Source organism: Rhinoraja longicauda, chromosome 17 (assembly GCF_053455715.1).
Source record: "Rhinoraja longicauda isolate Sanriku21f chromosome 17, sRhiLon1.1, whole genome shotgun sequence".
NCBI lineage: Eukaryota > Metazoa > Chordata > Chondrichthyes > Rajiformes > Arhynchobatidae > Rhinoraja > Rhinoraja longicauda.
Window position 1 is genome coordinate 25,568,373 of NC_135969.1, and position 26,704 is coordinate 25,595,076.

The 26,704-nt window shown below is 44.8% G+C and overlaps 1 protein-coding gene across 6 annotated transcripts in view; it reads right to left on the minus strand.

Annotated features, from left to right (window-relative positions):
- The window catches only part of grip2b (glutamate receptor interacting protein 2b), a 410,662-nt gene that overhangs the window by 215,035 nt on the left and 168,923 nt on the right, over positions 1–26,704 (minus strand). Inside the window, exon 1 of one of the 6 annotated variants that reach the window (XM_078414397.1) lies at positions 26,184–26,235. The exons of the other annotated variants lie outside the window; for them this stretch is intronic. Coding sequence (XP_078270523.1) covers positions 26,184–26,217 — 34 coding nt within the window. The 5' untranslated portion in view covers positions 26,218–26,235. Of the gene's footprint in view, positions 1–26,183; positions 26,236–26,704 lie in introns of those variants that run through there. 6 annotated transcript variants of the gene reach the window in all.

A 26,704-nucleotide genomic window follows, 5' to 3' on the forward strand; every position in this document is an offset into this window, starting at 1 on the left:
CCATGAAACTTGCTGGGCGCACTGGACATTTTTGCATAATATTGTGTAACATCTTAAAAAAAGGTGAATTAAAAGTCTGTTTGGGTATGAATTGGGGGTGACATCAATAATCTGCTAGTACAGCCACAACAAACATGATGGATTATTGGAGTTTAGTTTAGAGAAAAAGCACGGAAACAGGCCCTTTGGCCCACCGAGTCCTCACTGACCAGTGATCCCCACACATTAACACTATCCTACACACACTAGGAACAATTTACATTTATAGCAAGCCAATTAACCTACAAACCTGTACGTCTTTGGAGTGTGGGATAAAACTGAAGATCTCTGAGAAAACCCACGCGGTCACGGGGAGAACGTACAAACTCTGTATAGACAGCACCCATTGTTGGGATCGAACCCGGGTCTCCGGTGCTGCAAGCTCTATAAGGTAGCAACTCTACCGCTGCGCCACCAGTTGTAATGGGTAAATGCTTGCTCACACACTTGAGCTTGGCTACCCAATGAGATTATTTCAAATGAGTTATCACAGCACTGACTCCATAGTTTCAACTCATACATTCCTCGCCCATTTTTTGTAAACACTTCCTTCATGTGTTGGTGCAATGGGTGGCTCTGTAGTCCTTGCAACCACCCATTTTATTTTTCCTTCTTGGCCTATTCCATGCTCTTTCATAACTGGTGAACACACAGAATTTTCCTGCTCCCACCCCTCCAGGGTACAATCCCAGAGCTTTGATATATATTTCCCATAAAAGTACATCAACAGATTTCACAGATTGCATAACACACAGCAGACTGTGAAGAATGCGTGGGTTAATGATATCCTGGAGGCTGTTTTGCTTAAACATAAATGCAAACTGATGCTGGTAGGAAGCAGAGAAGAAGCTCTGAAAACAAGCTGGTCGCCTCGATACAGCAATCATGTCCAGCTGGAGTTTTTCTGTGGTCTAATCATGAAAGGACATCAACCTAAGAACCTAATATTAAGGAGGAGAAGTAATTAATTTAGTCCTTTGAGCCTTTTCCACCATTCATCAAGATCATGGCTGATCTTCTACCTCAATGCCATTTTCCATCACAATCCCTATTGGCTTAATTCCAATGACACTTCCATAGAAATTGTTCCACAATATATCAACTCACCAGCCAAGACTCCACACTCATAGAACACAATCAACTCTTGTATACGTTCAATAGAGAGAAAGTCTTAACCTACTTTTAATTTCTAAAAACTTCCTTAATAGACATCTAGAGGTTCAAGAAAATCAGAAACTGAAAATCTGAAATAAAAACCGAAAATGCAGGGAACACTCAGCAGGTCAGGCAGCACCCGTGGAAAGAGAAGCAGTAATGTTTCAGGTCCAGGGCTTTTCGTAGGAAATCTGTTAACTATGTTTATCGTTCTACAGTCACTGTTTAATCTGTTAAGTGTTTCTAGCAATTTTTTTTATCAGAGGTTAAAAATGAGTGCAGTGGTTTGATGAAAACTCACATTAATATACTCCGATTGACAATGCAAAATATCCCATGACAGTGCTGGAAGTAACTCAACTGAGAGGAGAATAGCGGCCAGGATAAGAGAAGAATTTGACTTCTTCCGATGGTGTCACAGGATTGATCTTTCACAATCACCTGAACTGACAGACATTTTGCCCATTCACCTGAAAGATGATACTCACAGCAGTAAAGCTCTATCATGATTCTGCAGTGAAGTATCCTACTGGATTACAATGTCATTATGTGGTGTGAACCCAGAGCTCCTGACTCAGAAATATTTTATATTCATTCAATGGTTGTGAACAATGGTTGTAAAGGTCAATATATCATTTCCATCTCTAATTCTCCTTGAGCAGATGATGGTGAGCTGCCTTCCTAAAGTCCATTCATTCTCCCAACATTACTGAAGGCTTTTGATGTGGAGATAACGATAGAACGGCAATATGTTTCCAAGTCAGGATGGCGCAAAACATGGAGAGGACAGCGTTAATATTTATTCACTGCCCTCATTCTTCTAATTGGTAGAGAAGGCAGGTCTGGGTGAAGCTGCCACTGTGCTAAAGCTGAGACTTCATTGAATGAACACAAAATGCTGGAGTTTCTCAGCGGGCCAGGCAGCATCGCTGGAGAAAAGGAATAGATGACGTTTTGGGTTGAGACCCTTCTTCAGACCTGAAATGTTACATATTCCTATTCTCTAGAAATGCTGCCTGATCCGCTGAATTACTCCAGTATTTTGTGTCTATGGTGTAAAACAGCATCTGCAGTTGCTTCGTTTTCTTCATTGAATGAACCTGGAGCAGTCACAACCAGTTTTTAAAGGGCCACAAAACTTATCATGCGTCTCACATACTAACGTAAAGATTATTGCTGTTGATATGGTTAAAAGATTGTTCATTGCAATGAAATTCATCTGATGTTCGATTAGAAGAGGTATTAATTCTTTCAATGCATTTGGCATATGCACCTATTAAATTATTACATCACACCAACACAAGGTATCACAAAATGCTGGAGTAACTCAGTAGGTCAGGCAGCATCTCAGGAGAGAAGGAATGCGTGACGTTTCGGGTCTCGACTCGAAACGTCACCCATTCCTTCTCTCCTGAGATGCTGCCTGACCCGCTGAGTTACTCCAGCATTTTGTGATACCTTCGATTTGTACCAGCATATGCAGTTATTTTCGTTCACACCAACACAAGTTGTTCGGTAATGTTAAGGTGCCCGATTACAAAATCGATGCTTATGCATCAAAACAACAAAGTATGCAGCTGAGCAAAGGGTAAAGAGACCTGTAAGCCTTAACTCGTTAAATGGAGATGCAGAAGATGCAATATTACGTGGTGATCAACCCACACTACGCTTTATCTATAAATGCTTAAACCCTTCCAGTCCTCCACACAGGCATCGCTTAAATGGTGAACATAGATTGGTTAAAAAGAATGTGTTAGGAAGACAGTCTCGCTATTCATCAGAGCAAATATAAATTAAAAAATATTGGGATGAGCATTTGAATCATGAAGGCACAGTAGGCAGGTAAAAGGGATTAATGTAGGTGGGCTCTTGAAGGTACTTTAGATTTAGAAATACAGCACAAAAAACAGGCCCTTCAGCAACATCGAGTCCATGCTGACCCGCGATCACCCCATACACGAGCACTATCCTACATGCTAGGGATAATTTACAATTTTTTTACCAAAGCCAATTAACCTACAAACCTGCACGTCTTTGGAATGTGGGTGGAAACCGAAGCACCTGGAGAAAATCCACGTGGTCACAGGGAGAACGTACAAACTCCACACAGATAGCACCTGTAGTCAGGATCGAACGTAGGTCTTTGGCGTTGTAACCATTGCTGCATCACTGTGTGGCCCCACCATGGTAGCAAGGACGTGATTGCCCAAAGGGGCGATTTCTGTGCTGTAAAATTCTACAACTGTATGTAGATCTTTAAAATGCTGCCAATTCTACATTTGCTGAGAATATTTCAGCCATTTTTCATCAATGATCATGAACTTAGTCGAGCTGCCTACATCTTACTCTGATGCATTACTCCTATCATTTGTCAGACACAGCCGACAGATCAGTTCTGACAGCTGTAAACAAATATACATCATCCATGCCCTGCCTTCAGTTTTGCATTCATTCTTCCTCAGGCTCTCCTACTTTTGACAAATTACCAACGTTGCCATGCGTTGAATGTGTCATGTCCAATGATGATTAAAAATTGCTCATTGCCAATGGCCATGCTGGGAGACACAAGGGTCAATCCCCATCAGTGAATACGCAATGGATGATGGTTAAGAGGTTGAATGCTCCTCCAGCATCATACATAGTAGCACCATTAAATATTTATCCTCTAACACTTTCATCCCCTGCCAGGACTTGTGTGTGGGCCCTCTACATCCCATAAATAGACCAACCACCCTCCCCCACAACAACCCTCCATCTAGAACCACCCTCCATCCACAACAAGCCTCCATCTCCAACCACCCTCCATCTAAAGCTAATCTCCACTCACGATCACCCTGCACCACTCACAACCATCCTCCATTCACAACCACCCTCCATTACACCCATCCTCCATTTATTACCATCTTCCATCTACAAGCATCCTCCATCTAAAATCAATCTCCATTCATAATCATCCTCCACCATGCACAACCGCCCACCACGCACAACCATCCTCCATCTACACCATCCTCCATTCGAAACAATCCTCCATCTACAAATACCATGTATCTACGACCAACCTCCATTCACCATCATCCTCCACCACACACATCCACCCTCCACCCACAATCTCCTCGTATTTACAGCCATCCTGCACCAAAACCACCCTTCATCACAACCTCCACCCTCCATCTGCAAACATCCTCCATCTGCAGCCACATCCATCCAACCACAGTTCATCCAAATACAAGGCAATGCTAAAAGAATCTTTATTGTTTCCAGTTGTGTCAAATATATTGTGGGGCGCATGGATCTTCTATTGTTCCAATGATAATCTGGACACCTCCCTAACTTTGCTTTCCTGTACCCTGATTGTTGTATGTTCTCGACCTAAAAGAGAAAATTCAAATACTTCTCTTGCATCACATGGCGATTGTTGATTCTTTTCTCTTTTTTCCACAAATTCTTTATATCCATTTCTGTGGATGAAACATCTCCAACCACCATCCACCATAACCTTAATGACTTCTACAATGACCTTGGCCATACTTGCACTCTACTTGCTTCAGGAACCCTGCTCCATTCTCAGTATCCATTGCATCCATTCCGATAATGCCACCTTCCATAAATACCTCTGATATCTTCCATTTAGCTCAAACCTTTCACTGGGGTTAATAAGCCATTTACTATGTCCTTCCAAATTTTCTTCATGGTTTCTGTCACCCTTCCCCCTCCCCCCTAGAATCACTTTGGAGTTCTTGACCTCGTATTCCACCCCATCTGTCTCCACATTCACTGTGCCGACACATCCGATGTGATGCCCTCAGCATGTCTTCCACCTCTCCCCCTCATCCCTTTCAAAACATCTGAGCAACAAATCCTACCACAATTTTCACTCACCCCCAACACGTCATCACCTTCCCCTGCAAGCACAGGGAATGAAATATTTGTCAAGTGCCCCACTCGTCGATTGAAAAAGCATAATTAAATTGTATTTTATTTTCAATTTTGTCTTCACAGACTCTTCCACATGAAAGGTGATGGAATAACTACTTTGTTGAGCACTTTCATTCAGATGCAAAAATGATATTGATCTTTGAATCACTTCCCACTTAAGTTTGCTGTCACACTCTCTCTGACCTCTTAGTCCTTAATGTTCTATTGAAGCTTGGTGTAAGCTTGAGCAACAACATCCAACTCTCCAGCATGTACCTTATCACCTTCCAGATTTCTCAGTGAGTCGAACAACACATCGTAACGACACATCGTAATCTCAGCCATCTTGTTCGGGTGATGTTTTGTAGTTGCCACCCTCTCTATTTTACAATCAGCCATGTCCCAGTGGACATTCCATATCCTGGTCAGAAAGCAGTGTGTTCATGACCACTGCGGATTTATGTCCAGATTCCAGGACCATTTTACCAAAGCCAATTAACGTACAAACCTGCACGTCTTTGGGTTGCAGGAGGAAATCACAGCACCCAGAGAAAACCTATACAGTCACAGGAAGAACTTACAAACTCAATATGGAAGGGCACAGGAAGCAGCGGAAAGAGGGTGGATAAACAGGGAAATGTGGGAATCAGGGTTGGGAGATGAGCATACAAAGGAGGGAAAATCAGCAAGGTGACTAGGGTGGTGAGAGCAATGTGTGCAAGGGGTTATATACAGTGGAAAGATAGGAGATGAGGAAGAACTTTTTCAGTCAGAGAGTGGTGAAGGTGTGGAATTCTCTGCCTCAGAAGGCAGTGGAGGCCAGTTCGTTGGATGCTTTCAAGAGAGAGCTGGATAGAGCTCTTAAGGATAGCGGAGTGAGGGGGTATGGGGAGAAGGCAGGAACGGGGTACTGATTGAGAGTGATCAGCCATGATCGCATTGAATGGCGGTGCTGGCTCGAAGGGCTGAATGGCCTACTCCTGCATCTATTGTCTATTGTCTATTGAAAGACAGAGTGTGGAGGGGTATTACTTGAAAACAGAGAATTTAATGTCCATATCTTTGGATTATAAACTACCCATGTGGTATATGAGGTAAGAGAGTTACAGTGTCATACAGCATGGAAACAGGCCCTTTGGCCCAACTTGCCCATGCCAATCAAGGTGCCCTATCTACACTAGGCCCACCTGTCCACATTTGATCCATATCCCTCTACACATTTCCTATCCAGGTGAGGCAGGTACTATAACATCTTTTAAATATTGTTATTGTCCCAGCCTCAACTATCTCCTCTGACAGCTTGTTCCATTACTTTCTGTGTGAAAAAGTAGCCCCTCAGGTTCCTAATAAATCTTTCCCCTCTCATCTTAAACCTATATTATCTGGTTCATGATTCCCCTATTCTGGGTAAAAGACTCTATGCAAATACCCTATCTATTCCCCTCATGATTTTATACACCTCTATAAGATCACCCCTCATCCTCCTGAGCTCCAAGGAATAAAGTCCTAGCCTGCCCAACCTCTCCCTGTAGCTCAGGCCCTCAAGTCCTCATTGCATCCTCATAAATCTTCTCTGCACTTTCTAACTTAACATCCTTCCTAGAGCAGGTTGACCAATACTGAACACAATACTCCAAAATGCAGCCTCGCCAATGTCTTGTACAACTGTAACATAACATCCCAACTTCTATACTCAATACCTTGACTGATGAAGACCAATGTACCAAAAGCTTTCTTAACCACCCTATCTACCTGTAACACCACTTTCAAGGAACCATGTACCTGTATAATAGTTTTATACAACTGCAACATAACTTCCTAACTTTTTTAACATGGCACCCTGACCAATGAAGGCAAGTAGGCCGAATGCTTCCTTTATCACCCTATCCATTTGTGTTATCACTTTCAGGGAGCTATGCACTTGCACCCCAATGCCTTGCTGAAATTCATATAGACAATGTCTACAGTTTGCGTGGTACATCAACGTGGCAATGGAGGAGACTAAGAACCTAAAGGTTGGGATGGGAATGGGAAGGGGAGTTAAAATGGTTAGCAACCAGGAGATCCAGTAGGTCTTGGTGGACAAAACACGTTTTCAGCGAAATGGTTGCCTATTCTACGCTTGGTCTCACCGATGTAGAGGAAGCGACATTAAGAGCATTGAATACAATGGAACGCGATTTTAAGAGGTGTAGGTGAACCTCTGCCTCAGATGCATAAAGTTAGTTTCCTTCATAAACTCAGTTTGTTTGAAATTAGAAATTTTACTTTGTTTTTATTAATCACTCCAAGTGATGTAAATTACAATTCTAGTAACTGCATCATAATTACTGATCCTTAAAACACAACCTTTATGATGTACTTTGGGATGTCAAATATAAGAAAAAAAGTATACAGTAAGTGGCGTAACCCTTAGGAGCACTAATGTATAGGAGGGTCTTGGGGTGCAAGCGCATAGCTCCCTGAAAGTGATAACACAAGTGGATGGTAAGGAAGGCATTCAGGATATGTGCCTTCATTGGCCGGAGTGCTATATAAAAGTTAGGAAGTACTGTTGTAGTATAAAACTTTGGTTAGGACACCGTTGCAGTAAGGACACAGTTCGGGTCACCACACTACAAGGATGTGGAGGCTTTGGAGAGATTGCAAAAGAGGTTCTCCAGACTGTTTCCTTGATTTGAGAGTACTAGCTCTAAGGAGGGGTTGTACAAACATGGATTGCTTTCTCTAGAATGTCTGAGTCTGAGAGGTGACCTGATAGAAGTTTCTAAAATGATGAGAGATAAGTGATAAGATAGAGATTCATAATCTTGTCCCCAGGGTGGAAATGTCCAATATTAGTGAGCATAGCTTTAAGATGAGAAGAGGAACGTTTAACTAGGAGGCGTTTTTAGCCAGAGAGCGGTGCGTGTCAGGAGCATGCTGCCAGTGAAATGGTGGTAGCAGACATGATAGTGATATTTAAGAGGCATTTAGATAGATGCAGGAAGAGGCAGGGAGTGGGGGGGATATAGGCCAACTGCAGGGAAATGGCGTTAATTAAAATTGACATCATGGTCAGCACAGACATCATGGGCCAAAGGGCCTGTACTAGTGCTGTACTGTTCTATGAACTGCATTATTCCACTGTGCTAAAAATTATTCCACTGTGCTATCCTCTTTTTGCAAGTATGAACTAGTTAAAGATGTATAATTTGCTCCACAGTGATGTGCAGTCTTATCACTGCCATTTAATTTTTGTATTATTAAATTTCATTTCATTTTTCAAATCTATACAGGCCATCAAAGGATTCTCTGAGCACTTCAAAGTAATGAAAATGCCCCGAACAGTATCAAAAATATCAAACTTTCTTGAAGAATAATTTCCTGAAAAACCACATTTATCTCAGATATGCACTGCATCAATTTCCCCTTCAAAGATATCTTTTTCCTTTACAATATAACCGATGGAATATTTAGTGTAGCTGTTGTTAAGTTCAGAATACATGGCCTCTACAATTGTAACTCGGCCAATTCTTTCCTTGAGCAGACATGACATCACTGATGCTCAGATATCACAGACTAAAAAACAATTTGAAAAAGCCATTGCAAAATTTAACACAGGGAATTTTAAGTAATTCTGTCTGCCAGAACCAGTGAAAAAACAAAGTGCTAGAAGAACTCAATGGGTCAGGCAGCATCTGTGGAGGGATGCTTATGTAACACCTCTCTTTCTCCCTCTCTCCTGTGCACCACCCTACGCCAATGCGTATCCATTTCTCCCACTATCACCCCCTCCCCATACCTTCCACATCTCTCCCTCCGGCTTTACATTTCCCTCCACTTCTTATCTGACACACTTTTGACTCCTTTTCATCTCAAGCCGTTGTCATTCACTTCACCCACCTGCGGATCAATATCCCCCAAGCTGTATCCACCTATCACTTGACTTTCAATCTTTGTATTACTTGTATCCGACTATCACTTTGCCCGGCCTCCACCTCTTTTCCAGCTTTCAAACCCCCACGACACATTCTTAAAATGGTTCCCCCGTAAAGAGGAGTATTCCTCCCTAGATGAATGGCGTGACCTGCTGAATTAGTTTCGTTTTTTTAGTTTAGTTTAGTTTATTATCATTGTTACATACTGAGATACCGTGAAAAGCTTTTGTTTGCGTGCTCTCCAGTCAAAGATTATACACGAGGCAGCAGTTCTATCAGCTGTGCCATTGTATGCCACCCAAGCTGTATTTTGTTTGATGCACTGCTTTCTTTGCCCACTGCTTTAGATCCTGGTGTTTTCTGTGGGTTGACAGGCAATGATCCTAGCAATTTATGGTGCTGATTTCAAGCAGTGATCAGGAGAGTTGGTTACCGGTCTCAGACCATGAGATGGACCCCTTCTCTCAAGTCAGTTCAACTCCTACTCTAGAACTCGAGGCTGTCTCCCCTAAGGAGGAGCTTTCTTTCTTTTTCCTCTTCTTCTTCCCACGATTGAGGGTAACTTACTTCCAGTCTGGTTTTCTGGGCTCTGCAGTAGCTCACAAGGCCACTTTAGGAACTGCAGCCTCTTCCACAGATGGGGCAGGAGGTGGCCCATGAGATGGGCCAGTGGTTAGTTTGAGTTGAATCACTCATTCTGCTACTGACACAGGTTTAAAAAAAATCAGATCAAGAGGTCCATGTGCCTCAAGTATTGCTGTAAAATGTCCCACAGCATACTTTCAAGTTACTTCTCCAGGCAACTTGGTTGATATTTATCTCCCAACCATCATAACTAGCATCTGCCGTTCATTATGTCTCCATCATAACTAAGACGTCATTATCTCTATGTTGCTCGTGAGATCTTAAATGTTCCCAACATTGCAACAGTGATTGAATTTTAAAGTGTTTTATTGGCCGTGTACACTTCATCACTTTACGTCTTTATATCCTGAGAGCCATTATATAATTATAATTATTTGCTTTCACGTTTTTGCTGAGGAGGTGGAATCCCAAATGGAATCATGGGTATAAATCCACCAAAGGGCAACACATGGGCACAATGGTAGAGTTGCTGCCTTACAATGCCAGAGACCTGGGTTCGATCCTGACCACGGATGCTGCCTGTATGGAGTTTGTACATTCTCCCTGTGACCATATGGGTTTTCTCCAGGTTCTCCGGTTTCCTCCCACATTCCAAAGATGTGCAGGTTTGTAGGTTATTTGGCTTCTGTAAATTGTCCCTGGTATTCTCCTTAGGATAGCGTTAGTATATGGGGATCACTGGTTGGTGTGGACTCGGTGGGCCGAAGGTCCTGTTTCCACGGTGTATCTCTAAACTAAACTAAACTAAACTGAACTGAATTAAACTAAACTAAATTAAACTAAAAAATCCTTTTCAGGATGAGTTAATTCACTGGATGGAAAGGAGACAGGAAAATATTATGGAGTGAATACATTAAATACTCTGACTATTTAGAAATCGCAATGGTTCAGCATCTGGGTCACAGGTTACTCCCTTCAAATTTACTGGGATTCATCAGAAAATGCACCACTCGACTGTGTAACATTTCACTAGAAGTAAATGAAAGTGTTAATGAGAATAACATCCCATTGTCCGGAAAATCTGCTGGACTATCGCTAAAGCCCTAAGCATCCAGATTAATGAGGCGTGACTTTTATAAAAATAATAATCGCCATAAAGAAAAAAACAATCTCAACACATTGCATCTCCATAGAACTGGAAATTTAATTCCACTGCCCAACCTACGTGTATAATTCTGTAATGCTCTCTGCTTCATATAGCTCTGCTATTTTCCCTTGAAAGAGGCAGCTGTCACTGATTATGGCAGTCTCGTTCCCGAGTCACAACATCCCATGCTCCAATAACAAATTCTAATGTCATTCTTTAGGCTTTTGCTGACAGCTAATTTATTAACTTAATTTTCAAAATGCAGATGCGAGGCACAGGTACAAAGGAACATTGATGTATGCCTGTGAACCTGCTGCAAGTAAGGCTTTCATTGTACTTGGTTACCTTACCATACTTGTGCACATGGCAATAAACTCGATTTTATTTTGACCTCGTAATGGATAAATTCCTCCTGGTGTTGCACATAAAGCTCTCTCTAAAAGATAATATTTTAACCTAATTTCAAACACAAAATGTCATGCTGGTTTTTTTCATAGGTAGTTCATACAGGTGTTTGGAGAGCAGATCTGGCCATTGGACCATTACATGGCCGCACCCTGGTGCATTTTGGATGGAGTTAGCAATGTGGTGAGCTCTTGCCCTTGTCAAAGTTGTCTGCTGTGATTGAAAGAGTTAACGGCTATTAACTTTGCATGATGGGATGCTTGGCCATTGTCTGCAAACCTGCTTGTATGCTTTTGGGGCTTCTATATTGTTGAAAGTGGAGGAATGTTAATTGCTCATAAGGATGTGTCTGGTAGCTGAAACTTACAATCCTTGGAAACCACAGAAATAATAAAATGGTAGAATGAATGAACAGGATGAGCCTGAACTTTGGGTCCTGAATAGCTGATGTTTGCAAAATTGCACCAGGCAGGATACAACTATGTGATTCCTAAAGCTTCAATGCCAGCTTCGACACTATATCCTGTTATGCCTGGGAAGGATGTCTGGGAAAGACGATGGACAATGCTCTCGTTAAGATTAGGATGTGGTTAACTGTTGACTACTTGTGGGAGTGTGTAAACAAGACCTTCTGTGGTATGATAAAGGTCCTTACCTTCGACTAATGACTTATTGTGTGGAATATTTTATGACTGTAGGGTGACAAGTATATTGTGTTCCAATACAATGTGATTGATTTGAAGGAAATGTTGTGTTAAACATTCTTGCTGCAAATTCTGTATAAAAATGTTGCGAAAATGCTGTATCTTTAAGTGGAAGCAAGGGGAGTGCTAAGTATGGTCATACAACCTTAGCACTGATCCCCCACTCCCGTCTGACGATAATTAAAGCTTTGCTTGGTTTACCTTTAACTGTTTGTGTTGTTGTCTGTTTTAAGAAACGAACTTTAACATGATAACCCAGATTAAGCGGTTGATCATGAATAAAACTCATAGGAAATGTCGGCATTATATGTCCCAGATTTAGGGACATAAGCATCTATAAGGTTTTGGCCAATTTGGGGCCTAATTAGGAGTACGATGGCCAATTAAATGTTTTAGAGGAGACCTATGAGAATGATTTCCAATTTCAAATATTTTAGTTATTTCAGCATGGTGATGAAGGCAAATAGTGGTAAATTATTGCAATTTTACATTGGAAATAAGGGTCTTGTGTAAATATTTAAATTAGCAAAAGAAGAAGTGAGCAAAAGAGCTCTGAGTATCTGGAATTCATTGCTAACTAACACTATAGGAACTACATCTCAACTTGTCTTTAAGAAGGAGTAAATAGCTCAACTGGTGGCACAGTGGTGCAGTTGGGAGAGTTGCTGCCTCATGACTCTGGTTCAATCCTGACCTTGGGTGCTGTCTCTGTGGAGTTCGCATATTCTTAGTGAGATTATATGTGTTTCCACCAGGGGGCTCAGATTTTCTCCCACATCCAGTGGGTTGTTGGGTAAAATGCTGTGGTAAATAACTCCTTATGTGCAGCTGAGTGATAGAATCTGGGGAGAGTTAAAGAGAATATGGAAAAAATAAAATGTGATTAAGGTCTGTTTGTGTGCTGTATGTCTCCATGAGATTACATTACACAGAAAGAAAATGAATTAATAGTTAATGCAATTCGTCATTGAGATCACCTATCCTGCTTTTTATGGGGGTGGGATGCCAGTGAGGTAGGGAGAAACATTGCAGAGTATTTTCTTTCTGTGTCATCTTTAAGCTGTACCTTACTTTGCCCAGCCAGGCCAATGTACTCCAGCCAGGATGCAGAGCTGGGAGGTGAGGAGCAACAGGCTCCTGCAGGGATTTATACCTGCAGGGATTCAGCCTCATTATCCCTTAATCAGGCACATGCCTTCACCCGACAGTAAGATTGCAGTGTGGGGTCGGCTAAGCCAGTCGGCACCAGCGTGCATGCAATCTCAAACTTCACAACTACTGAAATCTTGGCAAGGAGAAGAGTGCAAACAGCAGCGTGCTGGCTCCCTTACTTCTTACTCCTATGCTGTGGCTCCACTCTCTGGAAACCACAACCATCCAACCCCTATTTCTGAATCAACATAGAGTCCTGTCCCACCTGACCATTTGTTTAGTTTAGTTTAGTTTAGAGATACAGTGCAGAAACAGGCCCTTCGGTCTACCGAGTCCGTGCTGACCAGCGACCCCCGCACATTACCATTAATTTACACACACTCGGGGCAATTTTACAATTATAACACGCCAATTAACCTACAAACCTGTACGTCTTTAGAAAGTGGGAGGAAACCAGAGATCCCGGGGAAACCCCACGCAGGTCACGGGGAGAATGTACAAACTCTGTACAGACAGCACCCATAGTCGGGATCAAACCCGGGTCCCCGACACTGTAAGGCAGTAACTCTACCGCTGCATCATCATGCCGCCCTTCACTTTCCTTCATAGCTCAGCAACGTACAACGTGCAATCAATTTGTCCTTCTTTCATGAATCCTTGGGAACAGAAATTACTGCCAGTGATACTGGCTGGTCTTATTTGTTTGAGTATCCTCCACCTTCTATTGTGGAGAGGAGACATCTCCTTAAAGTACAATACACAAGGACCATCATTGTTAATCATTCATTGCTGTTGCTGGCAGTGACTGGGATTTCTAGGCTATGTCTTTTATTAAGTGGAGTGATGCCATTTCATCCGTGCATGATAACTGTAGTCTCATTAATCCTTTATGGAGCATTAACGTTGCTTCCTCAGATTTCCATTTCTATGAATCTACTTAAGTGCCACAGTACCCTTCTTTGCGTTTGATACCAGACCCAAGCATTGCAGGCAAGAGTATTTGGCCTGATATTCCATAATGTGGTCTTCATTTTAAAAAGTTGATTGTTAATTTTATGTTCCACAAATCCCTACACTAGGTTCACCTGTTCACTTTGTCTGTAAATTTAATTGAATTTCCCGCTGTAAATGTAACCTTAAGACGCATCGGTGTTATAATCACAGATGAACATGCTACCAGGTGCTTGAGAGTATAGACAATTTAATGTATAAACAGCGAGACAGCAGACAATTTAATGTATAACAGCGAGACAGCTTGATAGTATAGACAATTTAATGTATAATAGTGAGGCAACAGCCTCCTGTGTAAATAATGATCCTTTATGGATCAGGGAGGGACGTGGTAAATTAACAGAATTCTGTCTTTCAAAAAAAAACGTTTTGCATATTGAACAATCAATTGTAAGAACTTGCGTTGAATAAATAAACCATTCGATTTGAGTTGACTAGTGGACTCCTTTGGCTCATCCTAAGATACACCAGAGAATATACCGTTGTCTGTGTTACCGCGGCTACTGATTTATGGTGAATAAATAATTGAAACTGCATTCTATTAGGAGGTGTAATGAGAGTATTGGCATTGGTTTTTGAATAACATTATGTGAGCTGCCACAGATTTGTCAAGTAAAGGAGTGACCCCTATTCTTATCATACATTTGTTAATACGAGTCGTCGAGCTGTTCAGCGTCGAAACAGACCCTTTGGCCCAACTGGTGCCTAACCAAGGCAATTCCCCTTGGCTGCGTCAGGCCCATTTCTCAAACTTTCCTATCATGTACCTGCCGAAGTATCCTTCAAATGTTGTAATAGTACCTCCTATTCCACTTTGCCTGGCAGCTAGTTCCATGTACGCACCAAGCTCTGTGTGAAAAGGTTGCTTATCATGTCCCTTATATCTTTCCCCTCTCACCTTAACCCTTTGCCCTCTAGTTTCAGACTCCCGTACCATGCTAAAAGACCGGCTATTCTCCTTATCCATCCTCTCATGATTTAATATGCCTCTATAAATTCCTCTTTGTTCTCCTGGTCCTTTGGAGTGTTTCCCCTCATTCTAGGTTCCTCCTGCAGCAAAAGCATCCTCATAGCATCTACCTCATCAAAAGTCTTTAAAGGGGGCGGCAGAGTTGCTGCCTTACAGCACCAGAGATCCAGGTTCGACACTGACTGCAGGTGGTTTCTGTAAGGAGTTTGTACATTCTCCCTGTGACCTCGTGGGTGCTCCAGTTTCCTCCCACATTCCAAAGATGTGCAAGTTTGTAGGTTAATTAGGCTCTGCAAATTATCCCAGTGCATAGAATAGAACTTGTTTTGTGGGTAATTATGGTCGATGCAGACTCGGTGGCATGAAGAGCCTGTTTCCATGCTGTATCCCTAAACTCTATAATGCCATCTCTCAGCCACGTATACTTCGGGGAAAATAGACCCAGACTATCTAGCTTCTCCTTATAACTCAAACTCTCCAAACCCAGTAATATCCTCGTTAATCTTTTTTGCATCCTTTCCGGTTTAATGATATCCTTTCAGCAGCAGGGTGAGCAGAACATCACACAGTATTCCACATATGGCTTTACCAATGTCTTGTACGGTTTAACCTGACGTCCCAAATCCTGTACTCATTACCTTAACATGAACACAAGTGCCCCAAACGCCTTCTTCACCACCTTATCCATCTATGCCGCCATTTTCATGGGACTATGCACTTAAAAACTAGGCCTCTCTGTTGTACAGCACTCTCCTGGTCCCTACCTAAATCCATATTAGCATATAATCCTAAAGGGATCAGGGGGTATGGAGAGAAGGCAGGTACAGGCTACTGAGCTGGATGATCAGCCATGATCATATTGAATGGCGGTGCAGGCTCGAAGGGCCGAATGGCCTACTCCTGCACCTATTTTCTATGTTTCTATGTTTCTACCCCGGTTTGCTCTCCCAAAATGAGATGACTTGTAAACATAGAAACATAGAAAATAGGTGCAGGAGGAGGCCATTCGGCCCTTCGAGCCAGCTCCGCCATTCATTGTGATCATGGCTGATCATCCACAATCAGTAACCTGTGCCCAACCTCTTCCCATATCCCTTGATTCCACTAGCCCCCAGAGCTCTATCTAACTCTCTCTTAAATTCATCCAGTGATTTGGCCTCCACTGCCCTCTGTGGCAGAGAATTCCACAAATTCACAACTCTGGGTGAAAAAGTTCCTTCTCACCTCAGTTTTAAATGGCCTCCCCTTGGTTCTAAGACTGTGGCCCCTGGTTCTGGACTTCCCCAACATTGGGAATATTTTTCCTGCATCTAGCTTGTCCAGTCCTTTTATAATTTTATATGTCTCTATAAGATCCCCTCTCATCCTTCTAAACTCCAGTGAATACACGCCTAGTCTTTTCAATCTTTCCTCATATGACAGTCCCGCCATTCCAGGGATTAATCTCGTGAACCTACACTGCACTGCAGCGTAAGTTGTACTTATCCGAATTAAACTCCATCTGCCATTCTTCGGCCCATTGATCCAGCTGATCAAAATACTGTTGTAATCATCGAGAACCTTCTTCACGGTCCACAATTTTAGTGTCATCCGCAAACATACCAACCATGCCACCTATATTCTTATCCATCATTAATATAAATAATGAACATTAGCATATGATGAGCATTTGACAGCACTGGGCCTCTACTATCTGGAGTTTAGGTTGAGGGGGGACCTCATTGAAACTTGCAGAATAATGAAAGGCATACAGTGGATGTGGAAAGGATGTTTCCACTGGTGGGAGAGTCTCGGACCAGAGGCCATTGCCTCATAATTAAAAGGTGCTCTTTTAGAAAGGAGGTGAGGAGGAACTTCTTTATTCAGAAGGTAGTTAATCTGTGGAACTCGTTGCCACAGAGGGCTGTGGACACCAAGTCAGTGGATATTTTTAAGGCAGAGAGAGACAAATTCTTGATTAGAACAGGTGTCAATGATTATGGGGAGAAGGCAGAAAGGCGGCACGGTAGCGCAGCGGTAGAGTTGCTGCTTTACAGCGAATGCAGCGCCGGAGACTCAGGTTCGATCCTGACTACGGGTGCTGCACTGTAAGGAGTTTGTACGTTCTCCCCGTGACCTGCGTGGGTTTACTCCGAGATCTTCGGTTTCCTCCCACACTCCAAAGACGTACAGGTATGTAGGTTAATTGGCTGGGTAAATGTAAAAAAAAATTGTCCCTAGTGGGTGTAGGATAGTGTTAATGTACGGGGATCACTGGGCGGCACGGACTTGGAGGGCCGAAAAGGCCTGTTTCCGGCTGTATATATATGATATGATGATAAAATGGGATTAGGAGTCAGAGATCAGCCATGATTGAATGGCGGAGTGGACTCGATGGGCCGAATGACCTAATTCTATTCCTTTAACCTGTGTGAACTTGTGTGAACAACAGTGGACCCAGCGCTGGTCCCCATGGTATACCATTTGTTATAGGCCTCCAGCCCGAAAAACACCACTCTACCGCCACCCTCCTACCGTCAAAGCAATTTTGTATCCAGTAAGCTAGTTCACCCTGGATCTTATGTGATCGAACTTTCCAGATCAACCTACCATGCAGTACCTTGTCAAAGGATTTGCTAAAGTCATGTAGTTATCTCTTCAAAAAAATCAAATTGGTGAGACATGATTTCCCATGCACTAACTACATGAATTATCTCTATTTAGAGATATGCCTTTCCAAATGCATGTAGATCCTATCTCTCAGAATCCATTCCAATAACTTACCTACCACCTGGTGCGTAGGATGGTGCTGGTGTGTGGGGATCGCTGGTCGGCACGGACTCGGTGAATTGAAGGGCCTGTTTCCGCGCTGTATTTCTAAATCAAACAAAACTAAAAACTAAACTTTGGAAGGAGTTCAGAAATTTTTTACACGCATTGTACATGGAATGGCCAATTGGGATGAAAGGCTGAATAAGCTGGATTATAGGGAAAACAACCCTGGTTTCTCTTATGAGAGCATCTAGGAACTTAGGGTCAGTGTTTAAAGATAGCGGTTCACTCAATGAAGGTCGAGATAAAGTGATTGTTTTCACTATCTGAGGCCTGTGAATCACTTGAAACACACTGGAACCAGGGTCTTTGAATATTTTTAAGGAAGAGATAGATAGATTATTGACAGGCAAGCAGGTGACAGCGGGCAGATGTGAATGTGGAGTTGATGTTGCAATGGATTCAGCCATGTGTTTTAAATTGTAGAGCAGGCTCGAGGGGCAGAGTGGCCTACTCCTGCTCCATGTTCATGAGTTTTTAAGGAGCAGGTAAATGAAAGGCCATGGCTGAGGTTCAAACTCACAGAATATTTATGTTACAGAAATGAATAGATTCCTACTTTCACAATAAAAGAAGTTGCTTCCAAAGTCTCAGGAGAGGAAATATAATAGAGAAATTAAATTGGGTAAAAATGGATAAAGAGAGTGAATGGTGGGCAGACTTAAATAAGGAAAGCTCCCTTCTATCTGGATGAGATACAGTCTTGGTCGCTAATGGAAGCAAGGATGGAAATAGTGGAGACTCTGGCTACAAGCTTCAAATACTCTTAGATGTTGGGGTGGTGCCAGAGGGCTCAAGGAGTAGAAGCACTACAACTCTGGTTCAAAAAAGAGGAGGCAACATACATTTTTTTTTTTTTATTCACAAAATGCTGGAGTAACTCAGCAGGTCAGGCAGCATCTCGGGAGAGAAGGAATGGGTGACGTTTCGGGTCGAGACCCTTCTTCAGACTGGCTTTTGGGAAAGTATGGTCAAATGAAAGAAAGTCAGATTGTATTTGTCAAAGAGAACTGTATGTGACTCAGTTAACTGAGCTCTTTGATCAAGTTGATGAGGTAGTGTGATTAGTGTCACAAGTATGGGTAGTTAGAAGGTCTTTTGGTCCTATAAGATTGCCCTGTTGGTAAAATGGCGAACAAATGGGGAAATTCTTGTGGGGAAATAGATTCTCTCACCAGAGGAAGCAGAATCACATTTTATTCCATCTGATCCGGCTTGTCCAGCCTTTCTTCCCAATCAGCCCATTCCAAGTACTGTGCACAGTGGCACAGCTGGTAGAGTTGCTGCTGCACAGCGCCAGAGACCCGGGTTTGATCCTGACCTTGGGTGTTGTCTGTGTGGAGTTTGTGTGTTCTCCCTGCGACTGTGTGGGTTTTCTCCAGCTGCTCCGGTTTCCTTCAACACTCCAAAGACGTACAGGTTTGTACATTAATTGGCTTCTGTAAATTGTCCCTAGTGTGCAGGATAGTGTATGGTGATCGCTGGTTGACATGGACTCGGTGGGCCGAAGGGCCTATTTTCACGCTGTATCTCTAAAGTCTTCCACTAAATATTAAGTGTTCTTGTTCCAGACTACAGGAATGCATGTCAATAATGAAATTACTTATTTACAGCAGTATGACTATTAGGGTGGAAAATCTCACGGCAAAGAGGCAATTCAGCCTATAACGTTAACTTTCTTCTGGAGCATAAACCAAGTGTCCATTTGAAACTGCCTGTGCTGAATTAGACTCAGCACAGAAACAGGCCCTTGGGCCCACTGAGTCCACGGCAACCACCAAGTACTAATCCCATTTACCAGCATTTGGTCTTCTATGCCTTGCTTGTGTAGATACTTGTTAAATGTTGTGAGAGTCTCTCCCTCCACCATCACCTCGGGCAGTGTGTTCCAGAATACCCATCAACCACTCGGTGGAAAAGTTCTTCCTCAGGTCCCTCTGAACCTCTTACACCTCACCTGAAACCCACGCCCTCTAGTTTTAGAAACCCTATTATGGGGAATCATTTTTCACTATCTGCCCTATCTAGACCTTTCATAATTTGGGACACCACTATCAAGTTCCCCCTTCAGTTCCACTACTTTTTCTACTAACTTCACTGAAGTACAGCTGAAATCAGTCTGCTGCATCTTTCCGGACATGTCTTGCTGTCTGCGGTTCCCATGTAATTGGTCCGGGTGTGGAGTGCCATTCTTGCCAAACCTCTCATACTGGCATTGGGTGCAAGGTTGAGCGGGGCTCAGACAGTGGTCCAAGACCAAGGGCATTAACATGGCCTTTGACAAAAGGTTCAGCTGGGATAGAGATCTGGCTGAGGTTTATAACATCTATATACTAAAACTCTCGTTTGTTTGTTCCTGAACTACAGCCCAAACAGTACATGATAGCACGACAATTTTAGGCCCACCTTACTCACCTTTGTCCCTTTGGTGCTAATGAAAGAAGTTTCATTGAAATCGGTGTAATATTTTGAAAGTTATTCACATTTTAAAGTTAAAATCTATCTCCTAGGGAGGGAGGGAGGGAGGGGGGTGGAGGGGGGGGAGGGAGGATAAGGGGGGTTGAGGGTGATTGTAGGGAGGGGGAAGGGGGAGGATAGGGTGCTGCACCAATGCAAGAGAGGTTTGGGCCCAACGGGTCCACTTGGTCTAGTTGTCTTTAACATTCAGAGATATTTAAGTAACGATTAACATCAAGGCAAACACAAACAATCTAAAAAAAAGAAAAAAGTTAATTGAAGCATATTTAATCACTTGGAAATCTTTCAATAAGATTAAACTAATTTAAATATAACATAAGTTTTCCCATTCCACGGACTATGAATCTCCATGTAAATGAATTGTGTCTCCAACCCATTGTGAAGGAAGGAACTGCAGATGCTGGTTTAAACCAAAGATAGACACAAAATGCTGGAGTAACTCAGCGGGACAGGCATCGCTGGAGAGAAGGGAAGGTTAATGTTTCGGGTCATGACCCTGAAAGTCTGAAGAAGGGTCTCAACCTGAAACTTCACCCATTCCTTCTCTCCAGAGATGCTGCCTGTCCCGCTGAGTTACTCCAACATTTTGTGTCTATCTCAAATCCATTGCCAGGTCTGACCAGGATTAGATCTATACGGGGACTAATCCTGTGTCTCAGTAAATCCTAGACTTTATGATTTATGTAGATCTCAGTTGCATGACTCCAGGGCATTTTTTATTGATTTCAAAGATATATTTAATTCTAAAGACTTACACAGGAAGTACAACACAAGCAGCACATATCTTTCTTCACAGACGTGCCACAGGTGGTCCAAAAAGCAAAAGTTGACAAGAGTGCACAATACCGTATTACAACTACAGAGAAGGTGCAGACAAACAAATGTATGAGGACCACAACGTGTTGGATTGGGAGATTAGGAATACAACCTTAGATGATGAATGGAACAGTTAAGACTCTGTTGACAGTGGGGAAGGAGCTGTTATTGAATCCTTTGTAACGTGCTTTCAAGCTTTTGTATCAATTCTACCCGATGGGAGTGGGGAGGAGAGGGAATGCACGGAGTGTGAATGGGCCTTGATTATGTTGACTGGTTTCCTGAAGAATGAAGTGTAGACGGAGTCAATGGGGGGAGGCTGGTTTGCATGATGGACTGGGCTGTTTCGACAATTCTGCAATGCCTTGCAGTCTTGAGCAGAACAGTTGTGTACATAGACAATATGAATCCATGAACAAGAAAAAAAGGTAGCAAGTATATATTTTTTTAACTTCAAATTTGTGCAGCTAAACACCAGAAAGTGGCCTTCGCATTCGATATAGTTAAAGACCAGTTTGCACAGAGAGAGAAAGGTGGGGTCTGCAACCCCTTGCACTGTGGTAGATAGAGACTGCAGGAAACACTCCTTTAGTTTTAGTTTAGTTTAGTTTAGACATACGGTGCAGAAACAGGCCCTTTCGGCCCACCGAGTCTGCACCGACCAGTGATTCCCACGCATTAACACTACCCTCCACACACTAGGAACAATTTTACATTTTAACCAAGCCAATTAACCAACAAACCTGTGTGTCTTTGGAGTGTGGGAGGAAACCGAAGTTCTTGGAGAAAACCCACGCAGGTCAAGGGGAGAATGTACAAATTCCGTACAGGCAAGCACCCGTGCTCAGGATCGAACCCGGGTCTCAGGCGCTGTAAGGCAGTAGCTCTACCGCTACGCCACCGGGCCCACCTGGTGGATCTGAGCAGAGTCAAGGTATATTCTGGCACAGAGTTATAGAGTCATAGAAGCATAGACCCACAGAGCCATACAGTGTGGAAACAAGGTCTCGACCCGAAACGTCACCCATTCCTTCTCTCCAGAGACGCTGCCTGTCCTGCTGAGTTACTCCAGTATTTTGTGTCTACCTTCGGTTTAAACCAGCATCTGCAGTTATTTCCTACACAGTGTGGAAACAGGCCCTTCGGCCCAACTTGCCCACATTGACCAACATCTACACGAGTCCCACCTGATTGTGTTTGACCTATATCTCTGAAATGCTGAAGCAACTCAGTGGGTCAGGCAGCATCTCTGGTGAATTGGAGAAGGCAGGAGAATGGGGTTAGGGGTCAGATATAGATCAGTCATGAATGAATGGCGGATTAGACTTGATGGGCCAAATGGCCTAATTCTACTCCTATCACTTATGATCTTATGACCTACATTGTGCTCAGGTTAAGTTGTTAAGCAGGGAGGCGGGTTGAGGCGCAACCTCCATTAGATGCTCCCAGAAATCGCAACAAAATGTAGCAACAATCAGCGAGGTCCCAAAATCCAGGGTTCAAATGCGCAGGCTTGGGCCAACTTGGTGCAAAATTCAACAGGATTGCCGCGGGGATTTCTGCATTGGGCGGTGACCGCAGTGTGAGTGAGTGCGGCCAGCGCCCGCTCCATACATACAATGGCACTGGAGACACCAAGGGCAGCTCTCCCAGTGTCAACAACGCCGGCTGCACACCATGTTCCCATCGGGGCAGCCCGGTCCCCCCGTTCCTCCCGATGGCCGGCGCCTCCCTCTCCCGCGAGCCGGGCTCGCCCGCCCCAACCACAAACTCCACCGGCATTGTGTGCAGGTTTACCAAGGACGCTGCCCCAGCCTGCAAGCTCTGGGGAGGGGAAAGGAATCAAAAAACCCCACCCGGCGACTGCCCGCCCACCCAACCCAACCAACCAACCATGCCCTCCAAGCCAGCAGAGTCCGGCTCGGTCCACCAGGTGCCGCAAGGAACCAAACCGGACTGTCAATGGGGAACCCACGACCAGCGTCAAAGAATGACCCAGTCCCTGAACGCTCCCCGTGGATTGGACGAATCCCCGCATGTTCAAGCAATCCAAGTGGACTGCAACCTGCTGTGTGAACGGGAAGCACCGACTCAATGCCGCTCCCTCTGAGGGGGCAACATTAAATCAGTGCCTCCAAATCACGCAGCGGGCCACAATCCACTCAAACTGCCCAAACCCGTGGCACTTCGTCCAAACCACAAAAAACAGTCAGAAACCGAGCCATTCCCCAACACCAATTGCAGGCTCCCCATTGACAGTCCGGCTCAATTCCCCGCGGCAGCCGGCAAACCGAGCCAGACTCTGCTGTCCTGGAGCGCATGTTTGGTTGGTTGGTTGGGTGGGCGGGAAGCCACCGGGCTCCCCGATTCCTTTCCCCTCCCCAGAACCCACAGACTAAGGCAGCGTCCCTGCACACGATGCCGGTGGAGCCCGGGGTCAAAGCGGGCGAGCCCGGCTCGCAAGAGAGGGAGGCGCCAGCCACTAGGGGGCCGAGCCGCCCCGATGGGAACATGGTGTGCAGCCGACGCCACCAACACCAAGAGAGCTGCCCTTGTCTCCAGCGCCACCAACACCGAGAGAGCTGCCCTTGTCTCCAGCGCCACCGTACACATGGAGCAGGCACTGGCCGCTCTCGCCCTCACTGCAATCACCACCAGATGATTGCAAGGGCACGATGCATTTCCCGCCCATACTCTGCAGAGATCCCCATTTGCACTTTAGAAACCACCTTCCGACCTTTACACAAGGAGTTACAATGCTCCACCGTCCGACTTAAAGCGATTTGGGAATGACGACCGGTCGTCAACTCGAAACATTAACTGTTTCTCTTTCTGACAGCTGAGCTTTTCCCTGCGGCATTTCTGCCAAACTCCACACCGAGTCAGCCCAACCCCGCACATCCAAACCCAGGATTTCAAGACCTCGCTGACCACCACCACACCTTGTTGTGACCTCTGGGAGCCCCCAACAGAGGCAACCCGCCTCCCGGCACGGCAGAGCGGAGCACGCGGCTACTGGCCGGGCGAGGCCACCCTTTGTCCCTTATTTAGGAATGAGGAAGATGGCAACCCCACTAATATGGGTTTAAGGGCGGTCCCATACGGGACAAACAAATTTAGCCCAAAATACGGGATGTCCCGGCTAATACGGGACAGTTGGCAACCCTACCGATTACACTCGGTCCCGCTCCCCAAACTCCGTTAACGTTAATGAGCTCCATTAGCCTACACTGTCCGGGCCTACAGTGTCGGGGCCTACAGCGGCCCGCGGGCCTAATACGGGACAAGGGCGGTCCCTTATGGGACATACAAATTTTGCCCAAAATACGGGAAATTCCAGCTAATACGGGACAGTTGGCAACCCTAGGTGCTCCCCCCACCCGACTGTCTACCCCGGTCTCTCACCTCTGTGCCGCTGCCTGTCTCTGTCTTGCTGCCGGTCTCTATCCCTCTGGGTGTGTGTGGGGGGGATGAGGGTCTGTGGCTCGGGGTTGGCGGTTGGGTGGTGATGCGCCGGCTGCCCATTGGTCCGTGCAGCCCCGCCAACACATTCAAACCGTGGCAGTTGGGGAGCGGCGTGCGCAACACAGCGCCCCCCAGTGGGATGCCGATTTCAAGCATTTAGCACGGGGCCCTGGAATGTGCGGGGCCCGTAGCAAATGCTACTTTTGCTACTCTGTTAATCCGGCACTGTGGATATGCAAGGGCTGACAGAAAGCAGCATTTGCAGAGCTACTGCATTTTAGATGAGAAATTAAACCTCTTTGCTCCCTCAGCTGCAGGGAAAATGAATTCCCTTGGTGTAATTCAAAAGCGGCGGATTCATCCCTGACAGACACAAGACTGCAGATGCTGGGATCTGGAGCAACAAACAATCTGCCAGAGGAACTCATCGGGTCAGGCAGCATCTGCATGGGGGAACGGAACTGTTCGATAGGGTTCGAGACATGGCATCAGGACAGAGAGTGGAAAGGGAAGACACAATGAGGAGAGGGGAGGAGTGAGGTCGGGGACAGTAGGCGATTGATCGGCCGAGGATAGGTGAAGAATGGTGGGCAGATGCAGCCAGGAGGAGGAGGGCAAGCGGTGGAGTTGGAAGACTGAGGCAGGTGGAGAATAGGTGGGAGCAAACACAGGGGAGAAAGGGCGGATGGACCCGGATGATGGGGGAGGAGAGGCTTAACAACCTAACCTGAGCACAATGTAGGTCATAAGATCATAAGTGATAGGAGTAGAATTAGGCCATTTGGCCCATCGAGTCTACTCCGCCATTCAATCATGGCTGATCGATCTCTCCCTCCTAACCCTATTCTCCTGCCTTCTCCCTATAACCCCCTGACACGTGCACTACTCTCCTGACACTCCTGTGCAGCTCAGGATCATACTGCCAGACCTCTCCAATCAGTCACGTTGGAATAAACTATCCTTGGACGTAGAGTCCAGCCCACATTCCTGCCTTACTGAGTCTGCTTACGAGTTCAACTTCCTTATGTACTGGTGTATCTCTTCTGAAGATTAGAGGGGAGGCAGGCAGTGGGAGGAGAAATGTAATAAAAATTTCACAAGACATGGAGATTAATAATGCAGCTGACTGCACCCACACATACGCACCGCAGCACACACGCATTCAAACATAGACACATGAGCACACACGTGCATCCCTGCACACGTGTGTGCAAATAGAAATGCATACAATGCAGACATATGTATACGTACACACACGTACACATGCGTGTGCGCACGCACACACTCACACACACACACCACCCCTACCTTAATGGAAACCCAAACCCTTTTGCTTGAATCAACAACTGAGGCAGAGACCACTGATGTGGTCACACTGAGTGCTCACACTGAGTATTCACACTGAGTGCTCACACTGAGTGCTCACACTGAGTATTCACACTGAGTGCTCACACTGAGTGCTCACACTGAGTGCTCACACTGAGTGCTCACACTGAGTGCTCACACTGTGCTCACACTGAGTATTCACACTGAGTATTCACACTGAGTATTCACACTGAGTATTCACACTGAGTATTCACACTGTATTCACACTGAGTGGTCATACTTACTGCCAGTTTTCTTGCAGCTCCCTTGCTCTCCCATCTCCTCCTTTTGCTTCCTCATTGAGTGCCGCAGCACCTTGACCAGCCAGTGGATTTGATTCATTTCCCAGCAGCCGTCCCCACCTTGCCTTGGTCCCTGCGTTCACACCCCCACTGGGGAAGACCACAGCAAGGCAGCCGGATAGAAAGACGCTCCTTGCACTGCAGGAGCCCAGAGTCCTGTGTGCTAGTCCAACTCAGTCCTTGTAACCCGGGCACTTTGTGGTCAGATGATTTTCACTTATTGGAATCAAGTTTGTCTATCTGCTCTTCTCTCTGCCTTCCTGCATCTCTTTACATTCACTCACCCTCCCTGCCTCCCGCACTGCCATCCCGCACTGCCATCCCGCACTGCCTCCCGCACTGCCATCCCGCACTGATTAATTGTTTGAAGCCCAGTGTATTTCATAACCAAGCTGATGCTGTGATTATGTAGGGCAGCTGCTCATGTTAAAACAAACTTGCTGCTTATCTCTGGTTGGACGATG